This window comes from Mus caroli, chromosome 5 (genome assembly GCF_900094665.2).
Source record: "Mus caroli chromosome 5, CAROLI_EIJ_v1.1, whole genome shotgun sequence".
Classification (NCBI taxonomy): Eukaryota; Metazoa; Chordata; class Mammalia; order Rodentia; family Muridae; genus Mus; species Mus caroli.
The window spans coordinates 1927796-1947285 of NC_034574.1; the positions used below are offsets into that span (position 1 = coordinate 1927796).

General features: G+C 39.0%; 1 protein-coding gene across 8 annotated transcripts in view; it reads right to left on the minus strand.

Annotated features, from left to right (window-relative positions):
* Positions 1 to 19490, minus strand: part of Cdk14 (cyclin dependent kinase 14) — a 574714-nt gene that overhangs the window by 214095 nt on the left and 341129 nt on the right. For all 8 annotated transcript variants that reach the window (XM_021162869.2, XM_029477257.1, XM_029477253.1 and 5 more), the window contains one exon: positions 17241 to 17361. In XM_021162869.2, coding sequence (XP_021018528.1) covers positions 17241 to 17361 — 121 coding nt within the window. The remainder of the gene's footprint in view (positions 1 to 17240; positions 17362 to 19490) is intronic.

Consider the following 19490-nt stretch of genomic DNA (forward strand, 5'->3'; position numbering starts at 1 on the left):
TCACCAACTCTGCTGATAAATGGGGAATCGTTGCTTTTACATTACATTTTAGGTTTCCTTTTCCTTGTACTAAATATGGAGATTGGAAGCTTGTACCGCCTTTTTGCAGTTGTTCCTGTCATGAATACACAAAGCAGATCAGCTATATGAATAAAAAAGATTTATTTAGCTCCTAGTTAGGGAGGTGAAAAGTCCAAGCATCAGCCACTGGTTCCTGACAGGGATCCTCCCCTTGGCTGCAGCATCTCACAGTGAAGCAGGAGAGAAAGACAGGGTAGAGTATGGCTAACTCTCCTCACTCGAGCCCATAACCATACCTGGTTATGCTGAATTCTCCCTCTGAATACCTTCCTCTCTCTTGACCCTTGTGTTTGATTATATAACCAAATTCCCAAACTGGACGGAACAGATCGAGGTTGCCAAAACCACCTACTGATATGCATTTTGCAATGCATGTTTATTAAAATCCTGGCCAGGTTGTATATAAACACCTAGCACTTATACAGCTGATGCAGGAGGATCATGAGTTCAAGTCCAGAGTAGGCTACACAATGAGGCCCTGTCCCAAAACACAGGAGGAAAAGGCAGGGTGAGGACATAGTTATATCTATCACCAATCATATTTGATTCCAAGCATGATAAAAGTGGTCGTAGGAGACCTTTAAACAAGAAGTGAAGACTTTGGTCTCATGTAGCTGTGTTTACATGCCACGCCCAGGAGTAAGCCTGCCCCACAGGGCCTGTGCATTCTACGTGCAGTGCCTCAGGGCCTACTGATCTGCCACTATCACTGCAGGGAGAAGCTACCCCTTTGCATGCAAACTGCAGGAGGCCTCTAATGTCGTCCATAGAACATTCTTGACCTTTTAGAACCATCTGCATCTTCAAAACCTCTGGCAAGAGGACTGCAGCTCAAGACACTGCAAGCAGTGACAGGAGGCAAGCAGATGAACAGACCCAGAAGTCAGTGTGACTTCATTGCATTGCCTTTCAAAATTATTTTGGCACCAGAAATTCCCCTTCAGCGCATGTGTCCAGCCAAAAGCACCATGAGAAGCAACTTCTCTGTTTAATATGTATGCTGGTCCTGCAGGAGCCTATCAGAACCTGGACTCTGGCTCACCGAGTGAGGACTGAGGCCTGAGACTTGTAACAAGTGATGCTGAGGTGGAAGTCAGACACAGACAAGCAAGAACCTAAAAGAATCTGGGTAATTCTGTTTTCAAAGTAGTGTGGGTGCCTCCAAAAAAATCCTATGAACACGGATTAGAGCTATGGCTGAACAAAGCGACAATGAAACAATGAACTACTAAATTAAATTAGGTTAAATGGGAAGCACAATCTAAATGCAACCCTAACTCAGAAAGCTTCCTCGTTAATTAACCTAGCAGGCAATTTTATTTAGCTATGGTTCGCTGAAGTACACCACTCTCCAATAAAAATTGGAGCTATTTTGTGCACTAAGGTGGCCATATATTTATCCCACTTTTCCCTTGAGAAATGTCTCTACTTGCAAAACGAACCAACTTTTCTCGTCTCGAAAATTAGCTTGTAAAAGACTAAAAATAAATCACCAATTTTTATTATAACAGTAAGAAAATGTCTTACTCATAACAGATGCAATCTTTTCATTCTGGCACTGAGTCGGTGAAAAGTAAAAGATTAAAATATTACACTTTGCAATGCCCTTGGTGGGTACCAAAGGGGCTGAATTTACTAAAGTGCCAGTCACCATTTACGTGGTTACTGCTTCATTAGGCACCTATAGGCACAATATATCTTTGTCAAATACTTCTATGGAGGCCTCAGCTTTTAGGCCATGAACACAACACAAAGCCCAGGACTGTGAGGGGTGAAAAAATTCCTGTCTAGAAAACATTCAATTCCATGCTGTGGAGTTACAGCAGACAGGGCAACTTGGAACTACATTTTCAAAACTCTTTAACAAAATTATGTCTCCAAGAAGACACATTTGCAAAGTAAGCAAATCAGAATAAAAATTAAGCAAAATAGAACAACGGGTTCTGAAGAGTGGAGTTCCAGGGCGGTCCCAGCAGGGGTTTGCAGGTCTCTGACCTGAGTCCACATCTGTAGTTAAGAGCAAGAAGAAACAGCATTGTGAGACAATGCCGGGGCCTAGCAAACACAGAAGTGGATGCTCACAGTCAGCTATTGGATGGATCACAGGGCCCCCAATGGAGGAGCTAGAGAAAGTACCCAAGGAGCTAAAGGGAACTGCAACCCCATAGGTGGAACATTATTATGAACTAACCAGTACCCCAGAGCTCTTGACTCTAGCTGCATTTGTATCAAAAGATGGCCTAGTCGGCCATCACTGGAAAGAGAGGCCCATTGGACTTGCCAACTTTATATGCCCCAGTACAGGGGAATGCCAGGGCCAAGGGGTGGGGGTGGGTAGGCGGGGGACTGGGGGGGGGAGTGTATTGGGGACTTTTTGGATAGCATTGGAAATGTAATTGAGGAAAATACCTAATTAAAAAAAAAAAAAGAAGAAACAGCAAGGATGTCAACACACCAAAGTGCCATGTGCTCCACAGGCTCCAATGATAACTTATATATGTTCAGTAGCATGTGTATGTCTGTGTCTTATATCAGTCTTAATCAAGTGCTAAAACAAATATTTCTGTCTTTCTTGTTTCCTTTTAGTTTTCTGTCTATCATTTGCACAGCCCACAGTCATAAATCCAGGAATTATCTAAAACCCTTGTCTTTCATGGAATACAGCCAACTGTCATTTGTCATAGCCTGAGCATTCTTCTAACCTCTAGCCACTTGCCCTTTGCTCTCTGCCCAGACCTACTTTCCCCCAAACTGATTCTGAGTTGCTATCGGGCATCTCTATCTACAAGTGCTGGCATTTTATGTCCTAGTGATACATCCTTCCAGGAATGCACCTAGCACTGTCAATTTAGAAAGATGCTGTGCTAGCTAGTTTTATGTCAACTTGACAGAAACTAGAGTTATCTGAATGGAGGGAACCTCAATTGAGAAAAATGCCTTTGTAAAATCTGGCTGTAGGGCCTTTTTAAATTAGTGATCGATGTGGGAGGGCCCAGGTCATTTTGGGTGGTGCCATCCATGGGCTGGTAGTCCTGGGTTCTATAAGAGCATTGGCTAGGCAAGACATGAGGAGTGAGGCAGTAAAAAGCACCTGTCCATGGCCTCTGTATTAGTGCATACTTCTTGGTTCCTACTCTGTTTGAGTTCCTGTTCTGACTTCCTTCGATGATGATATGAAACTTTAAGCAGCATAAACCCTTTCCTCCCCAACTTGCCATTTGGTCAAATTGTTTCATTGCAGCAATAGAAACCCTAACTCAGACAGATGGCTGTCTCAAGTAGGGGGGGGAGCTGGGCCATTAAACCTCTACATTTCCTTATCACTTTCCAGGATATCACCCTTTCCTTCAGAGTGTCCACTGTTCTAAGTATATTCTTGTATAATAACATATGATGTTGACTGCAAGGTGGATGTTTCTCATCCCTGCAACTGCACAGTGACTAGTACAAACAGTCAGAAAATGCCTTTAAAATGAGCAAATCAATCATTGACATAAATGAGTCTGAGGAGTGTACACATTCAAAGGAGGCGTCTGATTGATAATTAATATTACTACATAAGATTACAAGTTTATACAAAATAATAGTTTCCCCCAAAATGTCATCAATCCATCTTTGTTTATAAGATGCCCCAAAGAAATTCCAACAGTTGCCATAGAGACCATTTATTTAGCTGTGAAAATTACTTGAATGCTAAAACTTAGCAATGTCTATGATTGTTTTTAACCTATAAAAGAACTGCATTTTTGTAAGGCCATGTCCAGTTTCAGGGCCAGGGCTGGAAGCTTCTCTCCCTAGTCTGCAGGGGATGACTACTTTGTTATGCTATGCTGCTACCTCAATTAGGATAGTATGTTTTGATGAGGTCACCATGATTAGAGAGAAGATATTAAGATGGTAATTCTGTTTTCTATCCAGGGAACACAATGATGGTTGGGTAAAACAGACCTAAAACCAAGTGTTCAGAATTAGAACTTTGGGCTGAGAATGCAAACAATTAGCCAAGAAAATAACTGTCTACCACCCCTGTGAGTACCTCCAGCATACAAAGCAGGTGATCTTCAATAATACCTTAATATTTGAGAAATACAAGTGTGGATAATGGTTATTCATATATCGATGAGCAGGGACATTCAGACTGCTGATAAGTAGTTACTGGGTATAGTGGATGGAAAACAGAAAACACGCCAACTGAAGTGTACGCGGAGAAAAAAAATGCAGAATGATACACTAAACAGCAAGGGGATATTATGTGTTGTATTTTAGAATAATTAAAGCAGGAAGTCATTTGAAACACAATCAATGTTGCCTCTCTAAGGATTAAGCATGAACCAGGCAGAACAAGAAAAACAAACCGTTTTCCGAATACTGACTTCTGCTTCTCTTTCAGCTGATGCAGAATAAGGAAGCTATTTTTAAGGCTTCTCCCAGGAAATTGTAATAAAACAGAGAATCAGGAGGAAAAAGCCTGTTTATGGGCATCTTAAAGATCCAAGAAAATGACCTATCTAAGCCTTCTTTCCTCATGAAATCATATCTGGTATACCATGAAGAGAAATTATTAGTAAAATTTTCCTATAAATTATTATCCTCTGAGGAGAACTCTGAAATTCAATTTATGTTGCATGCTGCATTGGTATTTAGGTCCATTCATCAAATGGCATGGCTGAATTTTGATGAACTCTGATCATGAATATTACACTGCTACCACATTAAGATATGTGATAGGGCAGCTGATATTTAAGGATCACTTAGCAACTCAGAAAATATATAGAACATAGGAAGATAAGAACCCTTTTCACTACAGAGTGTCATGGCTAACATTTCGTGAAAGGGTGTAAGGGTGTAAATTCTTTAAGCATTGTCAAATGCTTGCTGTGCAATGTTGTCTGTGCAGACTAGTAACTGACTGAAGGACTGGACATTGGCAATGGACTAATACATGAGGGCGCTATTTCAAGACAAAATCAGCTCCCTTCCACTCTAGAGTGTTCTGTAAAATGTCATTCAAAATGATTGTGATAAGTGACTAGACTGACTGCATGGCAATGGGAGGTCTTCATGGGAATGGGGCTACCCTGCAATTCTAGAGAAGGTTTTATATTCTGATTTTTTCCCCTGTGGCTCCTTCAAACAGTGTGAGAAGCACAACCAGACATCTCCAGATGGGGGTTGGACATTCAAAATGCTCATTAAAGAAAAAGCATTGTTATTATAAATTGATTTCACTCTGTTACTTAAACTCGGAAGCAGCTTCTAAGTTAAACAGGACAAACAAATGTGAGCTTATATAGTTGCTATAATAAAGTCTTAATCTGTTAAATTTTCATTAGGTTTTCAGTACATTCAATTTCTAAAAGCAAATATGGTAAAAGCTAGGAAGAAAAGAGGAGCTGTTTGAACTATCAATCAGAAGTAGTGATAAAAGCCCTGCCGGGCTCTGGAGGAGATGTAATTTGATAAGAATCTCGCTCACTGAGTCTCTCATCTCACATGGGAATAAGGAGAAATACAGAATGCCATGGCAAAGATGAACTACCCTCATGTGCCCCAGAACACACTACTCAGGTTCTGTCCCAGTAATCACTAAGTGCCTGTTACATACAGAAAGTTCTGAATATTTTAATGGAATTTAGCAAGCTGTTTCTTAGGCACTGATAGGTTATTTTAGTTAAGTTTTACTTTAATTCTTTTAAATTGTTGGTTTGGGGCTGGAGACATGACTCAGTGGTTAAGAACAGCTGGCATTTTTGCAGAGTTCTCAGGTTAGATTCCCTGAACCCCCATGGCAGGTCACAACCATCTGTTAACTACAGCTCCAAGGAATAAGGTGTTCTCTTTCAACCTACAAAGTGTACTTGTGGCAAACATAATATATATAGGTAAATACTCATATACATAAAAATATATTCAAATTATAGTATTATTTTCATTTTTTCTTTTAATGACATTGGTTAGCACTAATAATCAAAGGACAATACACACAAAGAAAAAAATTAGAAAAAAAAACATTAAGTATGTTAGCTAATTAACTGCATGCTATAGCACCTAAACTAGAAAATAATTTGCTAATACAGTGAAATTTATGCAACAGATGTACAAAGAAAATATGATTCTTAGGCTGTATGTTAGACAAAGCAGTATCATGAAGAGCTAGCTAATGGACAAAGGTAACAGCTGCACCACACCCCCACTTCTGCCCACTGCTGAGCAGTGGGAACAGCTCAGTCCCCTTTCTGAGTACTGCCATGAGTGGTACTCATAGAGCTGGCCAGTTTCTGTTCAATTACACTTCAGTTTCCACCCAGTGATGTTATCCCTATGCATACAATCCTACATTCTGTCTTCGTAGTTTGACTGACCTAGAAATTTTCTAATGTCTTGATAATTAATCTTTCCATTGAAACAGACCCATGTAGTGCCTGCTGGCTTTCAACTCACTTTGTATCACAGAATGAACTTGAACTTCTGATGTTCATGTTTCCAAACCACAAGCCCTGGGGCAGCAGGTAGACACTACTATACCTGTGTTTACGTGATGGTGGGGATCAGGCCCATCCGATGTTCCAGGAAGCACTCTTCCCACTGAGCTCTGCCCCTCTCGTTTTATGCTAACAACAAGATCATATTGGACTCATACAGCATATAGCTCCAAGGGACTACCATCTTTAATACATTCTTTATATTCACAGAAAATGTTTTTCTTTTAATAAATATGAATTCAGGTGTTATCTCCCTTCCTAACTGGCTCATAAATCAAAATCTGGTTTTATTGTAGAGTTTGTTTTCCTATGCAAAGTTATTTTTATTTTACTACTGAGTAGTATGAATTATCTGTTTCCACCAGCACACCTAGAGGCTGGCAGTCCCAAAGTTTGCTCCATTGCTATCTCATTTCACTGGCTCCCACTCAGGGAACAAGGACTCTAGCAGCCTGCTCTTCATAGTTAAAACCATGAATATTGAATTATCAACAAGGAAAGAAGAGCAAAATGTATGGTGCCTCTTTCCTCCCAAGAAGACCACTGTAGCAGATTAGGAAAATAAAATTAAACCAAACTAAAACACAAACAAGAAGAAATTAAAACACACAAAAGAAGGCACTTGGATGAGAGATAACTTGTCAGTTGTGCATGAAGGTATAATGATCTCCACAGGCCAAAGGCAGCAATTCCAAGTTGTAGTGAGAGGATCTGAATTTAGCAACTTAGACAAGGCTAAGCACATGGAGACACAGACAGGCTCTAAACATTGTGGAGATGAACCTGACAGCTGATAATAGGATGGATGATCAGAACTTTGGGGAAAGAAGAAACTGTCCAGTTGGATTGCTCTCACCAGCCCCCTCTTCTCCAACACATACCAGCAGGATAGATTAAATTGGACCAAACAGCTTCAAAGGTAAAAAGTAAACTTGCAGCAGAAAATGGGCAGGCTTTGAGAAGAACAAAGTGGAATTCAATGAAAGGTGTGTGAATTGTGTGACCAAAAGTGAAAAGTGTGACCAAAAGCTCCTGTCTTCTATCCACCAGTTATGAGCTTCTGAAGAACCAAAAATCAGCCAATGACATTGATTTCAGAGAGTTTCCTGCAGAAAACACCAGCTCTATGGCCATATAGGACTGTATTAGTAACCTTTCTCAGTTACTGTGACCTGTACTGGACAAGAATTGAGACTCATGATCTGAGGTTGTCATCCATTACAATGGGGAAGATATGACAGCAGAAGCAGCTCTTGGCCTTGCCTCTTCACCTTCTTAGACCAGAGATTCCCCAGTGCTAGGCTTTCTTTTTGTTTTTGTTTTTCTTTCCAGCGGAGGACCCAACCCAAAATGATGACAACACCCGCTTTCAGGGTGTGATTTCTTTCCCCAGTTTAACTTCTCTGGAATCTCCCTCAAGACATGCCTAGAGGTATGTCTGCGAGGTGACCCCAATTCTAGTCAATTTATGATGAAAATCAAGCTTTGAAGATATATGAACTGAATGGTCAACTGGTCCCTCCATTCATTATAACACATTTACAAAAATTAGCAAAGAGGCAAGTATCTCTCTTACACCTGAAGAAAGATTCTATTTGAAACCATAAAAAGGAAACATGATCAATTATATAATATATATTTTATCTATAAATTGTACCATCATATAACATATATTATCACATGCATGCTCATATTTCACCTAACTATGTACACGTCAGACTGTCAAGTTGACCAGGAATAGACTTGTGGGTTGTTTATACTGATTGTCAACTTGAGAGTATCTACCATCATTTTGAAGACAAATATCTGGCCCCATCTGTGAGAGATCATAGATGATAAGATGAGATGAGATAGAAGTGCATCCTCATGTGTGTGGAACCATAACCTGGACTGAGTACCCAGACTACATGGAAAGCAAGCAGCAAGCTGAGCATCCGCTTTTGTCGCTTGCTGCTTCCTGACTGTAGATGTACCTTATGCACCTGATGTCAAGACGTCCTCTTGGGAGAGACTGTGTGACCAAAATAAACCCCCTTTCACTTAAATTTCTTCATGTCAAGGATTTGAACACAGTACTAAGGATAGTAACAAATACAAATGGTCATGCTTATTTTTCTGATTTGATGAATTTACATGGTATAGTGGGGCTGGAGATGGCTCAGCTTTTAGAGCACTTCCTTCTCGTCCAGGGGGCCCTAGTGTGCTTCCCAGTACCCACAGTAGGTGGCTCACAACTTCCTATAATTCTAGGTCCAGGGGATCTGACACCTCCTTCTGGCCTCTGTATAAACCTATATATTTATGGCATATACTCATATTAACACACATACACAGAGATTAAAAATAAATCTTTAAAATGTATACACACATATTTTTAACATAATGCACTCCTTAAAGATGGCTGACTTACAAAACAGTACAAAACATTCCCACAGTTAAGGCTTAGGGAACATAGTGTAAGAGAGTGGTACAATTCTAAAAGCAAGAGGAACAGGGACTTTGCTGTGATATTGTGTCTCCTAGTAACATAACATCTCACTAACATGACTTCCACTGATGATCTAAAAAAGGAGAACAGCTAGGAACTTGGCCAGGGAAAAGCTTGCGGAGGCCTCAACCCAACATAAAGAACTACATACAACCTGGTAAACCTGGGGCAAGAGATGTGGTCCTCTCCTGGGAAGTGAACAACAATTTGGTTGTCCATTGTCCAACAGCCCTAAAAACATGCATACAAAAAGTATTATATGGACTCAACATGCTATATTTAGAAATGTATGTATGTATGTATGTATGTATATATGTATGTATATATGTAGCCAGCAATAACAATTAGTGATAACAAGAGGCCATGAATGTGAAGTAGATTGGGGATAGATATATGGAAAGGCTTGCAAAGAGAAAAATGGAGAAATGATATAATTAAATACAATCTTAAAAGTTAATATATATGACATATAGATATGTCTGAGCATTTGGTAAATGTTTTTCATATGTTTCAAAACATTTTGAAACCATAAATAATTAGAAATATATATATAAAAGCAAAGAAACTAGAAAACTAAATGTAATTAGAAAATCTAAAATATTATACAATAAAAGATATATAATCATGAACACTACCTGACTTATTATATTTGAGTACTCATGCATAAAACTGTAATGCATATTCTACACAGGGAGACTAAGAGTGGAGTGGGACAAGGTTTCTGGAGGGTAAAGTCTTCTTCCTCCATAATAACCACTTAGTATAATCTCCAAAAAAATAAATCAAAGTTATTTGCATGAACAAGGCCATAGATTAGCTCTCCAATGCAAATCGATCAGTATAATAACTTAAGAGATAGCAAGGCAAACAACTAGGTGGCACTTGTGAGGTGGATAGCATACTACGAGCATTGAAAATGCTCCTGAGAGATGAAAGGGTAACCATGAGGAAATTAGATCTCTGGCCCTGCTCTTGACTCGTTTTGGTAGTTGTTAGTTAACCAGCTATGCTGGAAATAAGTTTTATTGTCATAGTTCTCCATCTGGAAACTGATAAGAATAGTTGAAAGCTTTGATTAACTATGTTGGACCTGGAGCAAACAGTGGGGGAAGGAGGCTGACTGGGGCTTCAGTAAGTTTTTGTTAAGCATAGCCCCTACTTTAAAAAGCAAAGCATTTCATATTCTGAAAAATATTTCTATGTAAACATATAGCCAACTTATATCATAAGCGGGGATGAGGAGATGGCTCATCCACACAGTGGTTGCTGCACAAGCAAAGGACCTGGGTTTGGATTCCAAGCACACACATACAAAGCCAGGAATGATGCCATGCATCTGCAGTCCCAAAGCAGGGGGGTAGAGACAGGAAGGTCCCTGGACCTCATGGCAAGCAAGTCTTAATGAACCTAGGAGCTCCAGGTTCACTGACAGAACTGCCTTTAAATAAACAGATTACAGAATGAACAAATGAATATATGAATGAATAAATTAATAAGGTAAAGTGTAACATAGGAAGACTCAACAATGCTGTCGGGTTTTCATACATGTACAAACATGTGTATGAATATATAAGATGAACACTTATGTATATGTATATACACACATATGCATTGTGTACAAGAATATATATACCACACACATCAAAAAAATTAACCTACATGTGACATTCCTTAATTTACATATTGTGAGATTAAAACACAGAATCATATTGTACGCATGCCTTGCTCCCCATGTAATATGAAAAACTCTTGAGCTAAAAATTCTAATTCCAAAGACAAAGACTGTATGGTCATTCCTTAAAATCAGATATAGCATCTCCCATCCACTGTCATAATCCACAGCAGCCGTGGATGCCACAGCCCAACAGGAACACAAGACTTTTAATTTGGTTGACTCTCAGCTCCAAAAGGCAATAAGAATACAACTTTCAATATTTATATCGTTTTATATTTCTCAAGAATTTCTTGCCATCATCCTGTTCCAGGCTCCCAAGCTAGTGAGGCAGTGGATGACGCCAATGTTACACTAATGCCATGCAGCTTAGTCTCTGTGACTGTCCCTTTAAAATTTCACTCAGGAATCCATTTGTGGGTAGGCAGTTACATTGCCAATGGTGTTAAAAGAATTAGGTGAAATGTAATTTGTTTTACACACATTTAGCAGGAGAGACTACATACATATTCATCCTATATATCATCATTACTACAAAGTGGCCAAATATATTGACTAAAATACATGGTTTGTCTCAGAGACATGTACTGATAAAGGACAAGATGCAAAAACTATGACCATGCATTTAAGAAGCTTCTCTCCGTCATTCCAGATGTAACTCTTGGCAGTCTTGCTGTCTTGGCAGTCGTCCTACAGTTTCACAATCAGACAGGGTTAGAGGGATGTACTGACCAAGAAACCTTACAATAATAAATTTCCTGTAGAATGTTTTGGTGGGCAATAGTCCTTAGGTGTGACTCGAACACTAAAATATACCAAATCTCTTCTGACTGAAATATAGAAACAATTGTTGCTCTGGTGTATTTTAAGTCACATGACACACTTAGATTCTGTGTACCTATTATCCTTGCAGAATTATTAATTTTTGAAGGTGTCATTCTCCATGGATGAATTATATGGTAGCTCAAATGTAAGAGGCCTCATTAGATGTAAATGACTACAAAGTATGGCTGCATCCTGGACCAGGTGGGCCTTTTTTTGTGGTTGTCTTACTGCTTCTGTTCTGTTGCATCCCACTGTCAGTAAGCAAGTTGAAGCACGCATTACTTGAGCACTGCTTTAGAGCCATTAGAAAGCTGTTGAATTTGACAATGAATGTTTCATATCTTTCTTGTCCTTATGACTGCAATAATTAGAAAACATGCAAACTTGACAGAGAGATGACTGTTGTCAATCAGGAATCCAAAGTCTCATTCTTACTTGACACCGCTTTTAAAAATGGATGCACTCACTTCACGAGAAGTGAAAATTGAATAATGATTAGGGGTTGGGAAAATGTATGTCAACATAGATAGTAGTATCATGAAAATGTACTCAACTCAATTATTCCTGCCTTGTTTCCTTTTAAGTCTTCCTTGAATATAATTAGAGAGTAGAAGATAACAGAGAAAAGCTATCAGGAGAGAGAGATGGGGCACAGGCTTTGAGAATCAAAGACACCCAAAATAGTAGAGCTGCACAAGAGACCCAGCATGGGCTGAAGTATATATAATATATCACAAAGTGCTTTGTTCACCCTTTAGCGTTACATTAGTAGTGAAATAATACCAATATTTTAGAAATCTTATGAAAGAGTACCGGATGTTATAAAGACAAAGCGGTGCAGAGGAGGCTGCCCTAGAGGCTGATGGTTGGCTATGACCTTCACTAAACCACTCATCTTTGATGTGTGTTGTTGACTTTACTGCATAATAGGGAAGCAATTTCAAGCATATCAGGGCTTACTTGCAGTTTATGGCCAATGAAATACCTATTTATTATTATTATTATTATTATTATTGGTCAAGTTTTCAAAATAACATAGGCTTTACATAGAATAAATTATGTTCAGGGTAGGAGGTATAGCAAAGTTCATTTATGGCTCTTCCTCTTAAAATAATGGTAAATAAACCCAAGTCTTAAGAAATTTTATTTTATAAATTGCCATGGTTCAAGACAGAAAGATCAGCAAGGATGATGGTGGGCACTGGATACTGTCAATATAGAGGCCATTAAGCAATATGAAGCAATGCCAAAAGGCCTTATGATACTTAATAAATAGGCAATATTCTTCCTAATGTATTAAAATCAATTTTAATGCAGACATTTCCTTATACATTACGACTTGCACAGATTGTTTTTTCCAAACCACCCAGCTGCTATGATGTTAAGTAAATTCATTTTAATCTGAAATCAGAGAGGTAATAGAGAAAAGGTGATTTAATATGCAATCTCATTATGTTTGACAGACTTATTTATAAATGATCTACCCCACATTTTGACAGGCATAGTTAATATGTTAATTAGCTTTAAAGATGATGATAGGAAGCGCTTGGCACGCCATCGTTCTTTGCATACTGTGTTGGGGACAATGCAATTGATGCCACCCGCTCCCTGGAAAGCACAAGGCCTTTGATGAGATGGTCATTTATTAACAGTAGATAATTTAGTTATCTGACATTAAAAATTAAACCTGTAAAATAATCCCCAACTGTGTTCTGATTTTGAGAATGAGTGCAGCTGCAACCCAATCCTGGGCATAAAGAAGGAATATAAGCTTATTAAAACACTGCGCTCCACAGTAAAAACTGTGCTCTCTAGCAGGTGAAGAACTACACAGATGAGTTGCTCTCACATCCACGCTCCCCTTCCCATGCTTTTCAGAACCCTGGGAATCTCTCTGGAGTCAAAGCTCAGCAATGATGTCCCCTGCTCTGACTTTCCAGGAGCTACAGCATCCAAGAATTATCAGGCTTTTTACAAGAGGCATCATTCGATTTGATTCTGTTGCTTCAATCTTCCTTTAGGAAGGGAAACAAAGGTATCGAAACCACCTTGTTTGAAGGCTCAACTTGCGCTTGGCGTTCACACATTGCCTGGGTGTTGGAGACCGACAGGAGAAGCTCCTAAGAGTGCCAGCTCTGACTTCCATCACATGCTGACAGTGTTACTGCATATGTGTCTTCATTAATATTTTTAGTGCCTGTGGCCATTTAACACTGTGTAGGGATCATCAGTTCTTAGTTACTGCCCTGAAGCCCCAGGACAGTAAATGAACTGTAAAAATAGCCCGGAACTCCTGCCACCTGCCTCCCTGGGTTAATATTTGTATTTCTTTTTTGGTGCAGCTGAGCCATGGTTCAATTACAATCCCATTTCCAGGTGTCTGAATATCCTGCCTCGATGCCATTGATTATGCAAAAAAAAAAAAAAAAAATCAGTGCCTTGTGAATGTCCCTCTCATGGGAAAGACATGCATTTTTCCTTGATTTATAGCAAAATAGCAAAACAGCCTTTAGAAAATTGCTTGGAACGACATTAGATTCAGAATGACAGGCATAGCATCGACATAAGTTTTAGGGCTTGGAAATGAACTGAAAATAAGCATGGGGGGACTGCTCAACCCTGACACATTTGCTAGCTGTTTCTGGCAATGCATAATCTTGGCATGGGAACAAAAGGGCACTTGGGGTCCACTATTTTCTATCAGTTTTTTCCCCTCCTCTTAATAACAGATGCCTTTATATCCAATGACCATGTCTCTGTTCGAAGCCAATTGGCAGCTAGTACCCAAACCATCACTCACACACATGGGGTAGGGTCAGAATAGGGAGTGAAGTTGGACAGCTTAGAAAACAAACAATGGAAGAAACAAATATTTTAGCAAGTCTGAGACCACCCTGTACTTGATACTATAAAGAACATTTTCCCTATACCACCCTGTGTGTGCATATGCATGCATGTGTACATGTGTGTGTGTTTGTACTGGCATATGTGTGAATGTGCATACATATGGAGGTCAGAGGTCAGCTCTGAGTGATGTTTTTCACAAAGCTCTCTATCTTTAAGGGAGAAGGGCAGTTCCCTCACTGGCTTCAAGTTCTTCAAGTAGGCTAGGATGACTAGAAAGTAAGATTTCAAGCTCTGCCTGTACAGAATATTTACAATTGTACATTGGTTTTAGAGCCTGAATTCAGGTCCTCCAACTAGGCAATAACTCAAATTCGTAAACATCCTTGTGGTTTTGTTTTGTACATATGTGTCAGTTTGTATGAATGAGTGTACACACAAATGTGTATCACAATAAGGCCAGAGATCAGTGGTGTCTTTGCTGTCCACCTTAATTTTTGAGACAAGGTCTGTCCCTTAGTTAGGGTTTTACTGCTGTGAACAGACACCATAACCAAGGAAAGTCTTACAAAAACTACATTTAATTGGGGCTGGCTTACAGGTTCAGAGGTTCAGTCCATTATCATCAAGGTGGGAGCATGGCAGTATCCAGGCAGGCATGGTGCAGGAGGAGCTGAGAGTTCTACATCTTCATCCAAAGGCTGCTAGTGGAAGACTGACTTCCAGGCAACTAGGGTGAGGATCTTATACCCACATCCACAGTGACACACCTACTCCAACCAGGTCACACCTATTCCAACAAGGCCACACCTCCAAATGGTGCCACTCCCTGGCCCAAGAATATACAAACCATCACAGTTCCTGAACTTGGAAACCACTGATTTGCTTAGTTGAGGTCCAGTGTCCTATCCATCTTCTCATCCCCTGTTCTGGGGTTACATACATGTGCCACCATGCTAAACTTAGGTCATGACACTTGCAAGGGCTTCATAACTAAGCCATGTACCTAACCCCTTAGAGAACATTTTTAATGTTTTTTTTTCTCCTAATTGAGCCAGAGGCACAGGCAGAAGAGTTTCTTATATTCCAGAGAGTATAATCTTGACTAAATTGCCAAGCAACTAAGATAAAATTGGCTCCACACCACAATTATTTCAAAGCTACATTTTATTAGTAGAAACCTTAGCTGAACTCACTGAAAGATTACTATATCCTCATGCAGAAAATAAAAAGGAAACATTTTATAACTCACGACTGTGATATAATTATTGTTTGCATTGCCAACTCTCAACTAACAGCAGAAAGCAGCAAGGGATTGAGAAGGCAACTAACACATACCTAGCTGTGAGCATTGTGAGCATTGGTCTTTATCTCCAACCTTCCCCAATTAGAACTAGTGATCTAAGTATCTACGTTGCTCAAAGATAGGCCCATCCTTAAGAAAAAATATTAACTAAATAAAGAGTAAATAAACATTAAAAAGCCAACGTCAGGAAGTATGTGTGATGAAAAGATGCATCAACTCAGCCACTGAATGACAGGTGGTGACAGGTCTTGGGACCTTAGAATATCATTAAAATATGATTGGATTTATGATGAGATATATAAATTTATGATAACAAATCTTTGATAACAAATCTTCGGGTGTTTGATTGCCTAGATTCTTTTACAATGCTATTGAAAGATATATATATTTTATATATATATAAAAACCTAAGATGATAACTATGTGCTCATAAGATGCTGCAGATTATTTCTGTGGCTCCACAGAGCAGCAAGCCCCATATCTAGGGAAATCTTTTTTTTTTTTTTTGCTTGTACTTTCTTTTTTTGTTTCTTTTTAAATATTTTTTTATTATGTATTTTCCTCACACATTGAGAAAGTCCCCATGTTATCCATCGCAAGGAACTTGATTGTTTTCTTAATGTATTGTTTTTATATGAAATAGACAATCTAAGAAGCTAGGACTCAGTGTCTAATTTTTAAAAGCCAAGATTGTTGGGGATGAGGCAGAAGTAACTACACAAGAGGAAAATAAATAATACACACTGAAGTTTTACTGAGGCCATAAATATTATAGGATCATGGAGCTAAATTCTAAATACAGCAGCGTAATCATTCAGGAATGATGGCTCTGTTATAAAATAGTCACAAGCTTCATGAATTATTTTTCCAACTGTGAATCTAGAATAGGAAAAGTCGTGCTCAATATCCATGCGTGACTCTCTCCCGAGTGTTAAGAGTCAGATTCATTCCCTTTGATGATTATAATTTGTATTTTATATAAATGGGAATACAGAGTAGTTTGCCAGTATTAACAAATATGGAACAAATATTATCAGTCATTTTAATTTTTAAAGATTTTTAATAGCTGGTGAACTACTGCATGAATTGACACTATCCTGAAATTATTAGATATTTAAAAAAAAAAACCCTCATGGCATTTCATTTTGGAAAATCAGTATCAATAGCTTCCCATCAAACCAATTACCAGAGCTTTGTAGTAAATAAAAACATTTGTCTCCTAATTCTAGGTCTACTGCTCTTTGAAGATACCCACTTCCTCGTCATAAAATAAACCATAAATTATGACCTCACAGAAAATTACAGTTCTGAAAGTCAGACAAAAAGCCTCTGACCTTCTCCATCAAGAACTATTAAGGGGCACCATCTGGAGCAGACTCTGATGAGGTCCCATTACCAATCAGATTTTTAAAAGGCAACAGCACAGCCACACATAGGCAAGACTCCCTCACCATTAATCTTTGTCAAAACTGTTAGATGTTTGTCTAGGTTTGGCCCAGACAAATCATGGCACACAGATTAGATAGGGTACTCATTTCTCACCACATGTCAAGGCAGGTGGAATATTCTGTAGAGCCCAGAAGAACATCTGGAGGTCTGTACCACAAGGTAACCACTTCATTGGAGTATGTGTGGCTAGGGACGGATTTTGCTCTTGCCAGACCTGTAGATTAGAGCAAACATGAAGAAGTTAAGTGGGCATGAAAAGAATGGGTGATTTAAATTCCAATGTTCCATTTTAAAATGTTAAGCAACACTATTATAATTCAGATACGTGAACTCAAGTTCAAGGTTAGCACAAAGTTTGAGGAGAACATATTTAGTCTCTATGTTCTGAAAACATGCTAATAATTATCAAGTCATTCATACTGCAAATAAAGCATTAGTATTGTAAGTCTGATAAGATATCACTAAACAAAATCACAACCACTTTAGAATCTCCTGACTACTTCAAAGTTCTGTTTTACAGAACTCTAGTTCTGAGAGTCCCTTATGTGTAAGTCATATCAGTAAGGGTTCTTTGGCCAAATAACCTGCAGAAAAGATTTATTAAAGATAAAGTCTTCCAGCTATACAACTAATCATTGCTACTAATGTTTGTGTGGCAACTGAATTTGCAATAAAGTGCAATACGTTTCTCAAAGAGCTGAACCAAAAGTTCTTATGGCGTGTGTGTTTCTCAAAAACTCACAGGGGGATGTACACTGGGGAGGTTTATCTGAAAACCAATGAGCTTCATAATTATAAAGCAAGGATAGAACTGGCCCATATAGATGGTGAGAGCAGATATCAAATCACAATGGGGAAAATGCAGCAACATTACTTTAATTGAAAATGTATGTGAAATTTGACCTCATAACCATAAATATTCACACACAGACACAGACTGTAAAAAACATGTATTCATATGTCCTCAGGGGTTTACCTCTGGAATATGAGATTATCCATTTTTAAAATGATTTTAATTATGTATATAGTGGTATATGCACATGAGTGTGGGACCCTTCCGAGACCAGAAGAGGGTGTCAGATCTCCAGTAGTAGGAGTTACAAGTGTCCGAGAGCTTCCTGATATGGGTGCTGACAGCCAACAGTGGCCCTCTGCAAAGCAGTGTGTCAGTACATGCTTTTAACTGCTGATCCACTCAGCCACTCTCCTTTCATTATCTAGTAAGGTTAAGTTTTTCTGAGTGTTTTTCAAGGTTGTATGTAATGACTGTCTAATTCTCTTTGGGAAGAACATATTTATTTACAGTGCTAAGGATTGAACATACACCCTTCAGCATGTTAAGAAAGTAACAAGTGGATATCCCCAGCTTAATACTCTAAGATGATTTATTTTTATTTCAATTATGTGTATGTGCATGCACACTGTGTTTTTACATGCACATGCAATGTACACATGCAAGTATGTGCCCTGTAAAGGCCATAAAAGGGGCACTGGACCCCTGAAGTGGGTGTTACAGGCAGTTGTGAACTTCCTGATTTGGATGCTGAGAACTGAACTCAGGTCTTCTGCATGAGTAGCAAGCATTCTAAACCATGGGGCCATCTCCCTAACTCTTCTAATTCACTTAAAGGTCTTATATTCCACAATGTTGTTTTGGAAAGTAAAACAAGGAATAAATAACTCTCTGGCTGCCATTAATGACAGATGCAATAAGCCAGATCTGGCATGCTTCCTTGTGGCCCATTTGTTAAAGACCAGTTCAATGGCAACAGTGCTACTGAGATTTGATGGACCTTGGGAGATGGTGTCTAGAATAAGGAAGTTAGTTCAGTGGGAGGGGGCACAGTCTTGGTTGGAGTTGGTGGACCTTGGGAAATGGAGTCTAGAAGGAGGAAGTTGGTTCACTGTGAGGGGCCACAGTCTTGGAGAGGATATCAGGGGGATAGCCCTTCTCTCTTTGCTACCAGTAGCTATACAATGAGTAGCCTTACTCTACTATGGGCTTTCTGCTGTGATATTCTGCCTCACCATAGGTCCAAAAGCAACAGGACCAAGTCATTACCAACTGAAACTTCTGAGACCATGAACACAAACAGTTCCTTCATCGAAACTGACCTCCTCTTGCACTTTTTGCACAGTTATGTGACATACCTAGACCATATGTGTAAAGAATCTTTTATCCATATTATGCTTATAGTGTAATATAATAATAAAGTTTTGCCGGGAACCTACTTTAACATGTTCATTTCTTTTTTTTTTAATTTTTAATATTTTTATTACATATTTTCCTCAATTACATTTCCAATGCTATCCCAAAAGTCCCCCATAGCGCCCCCCACTTCC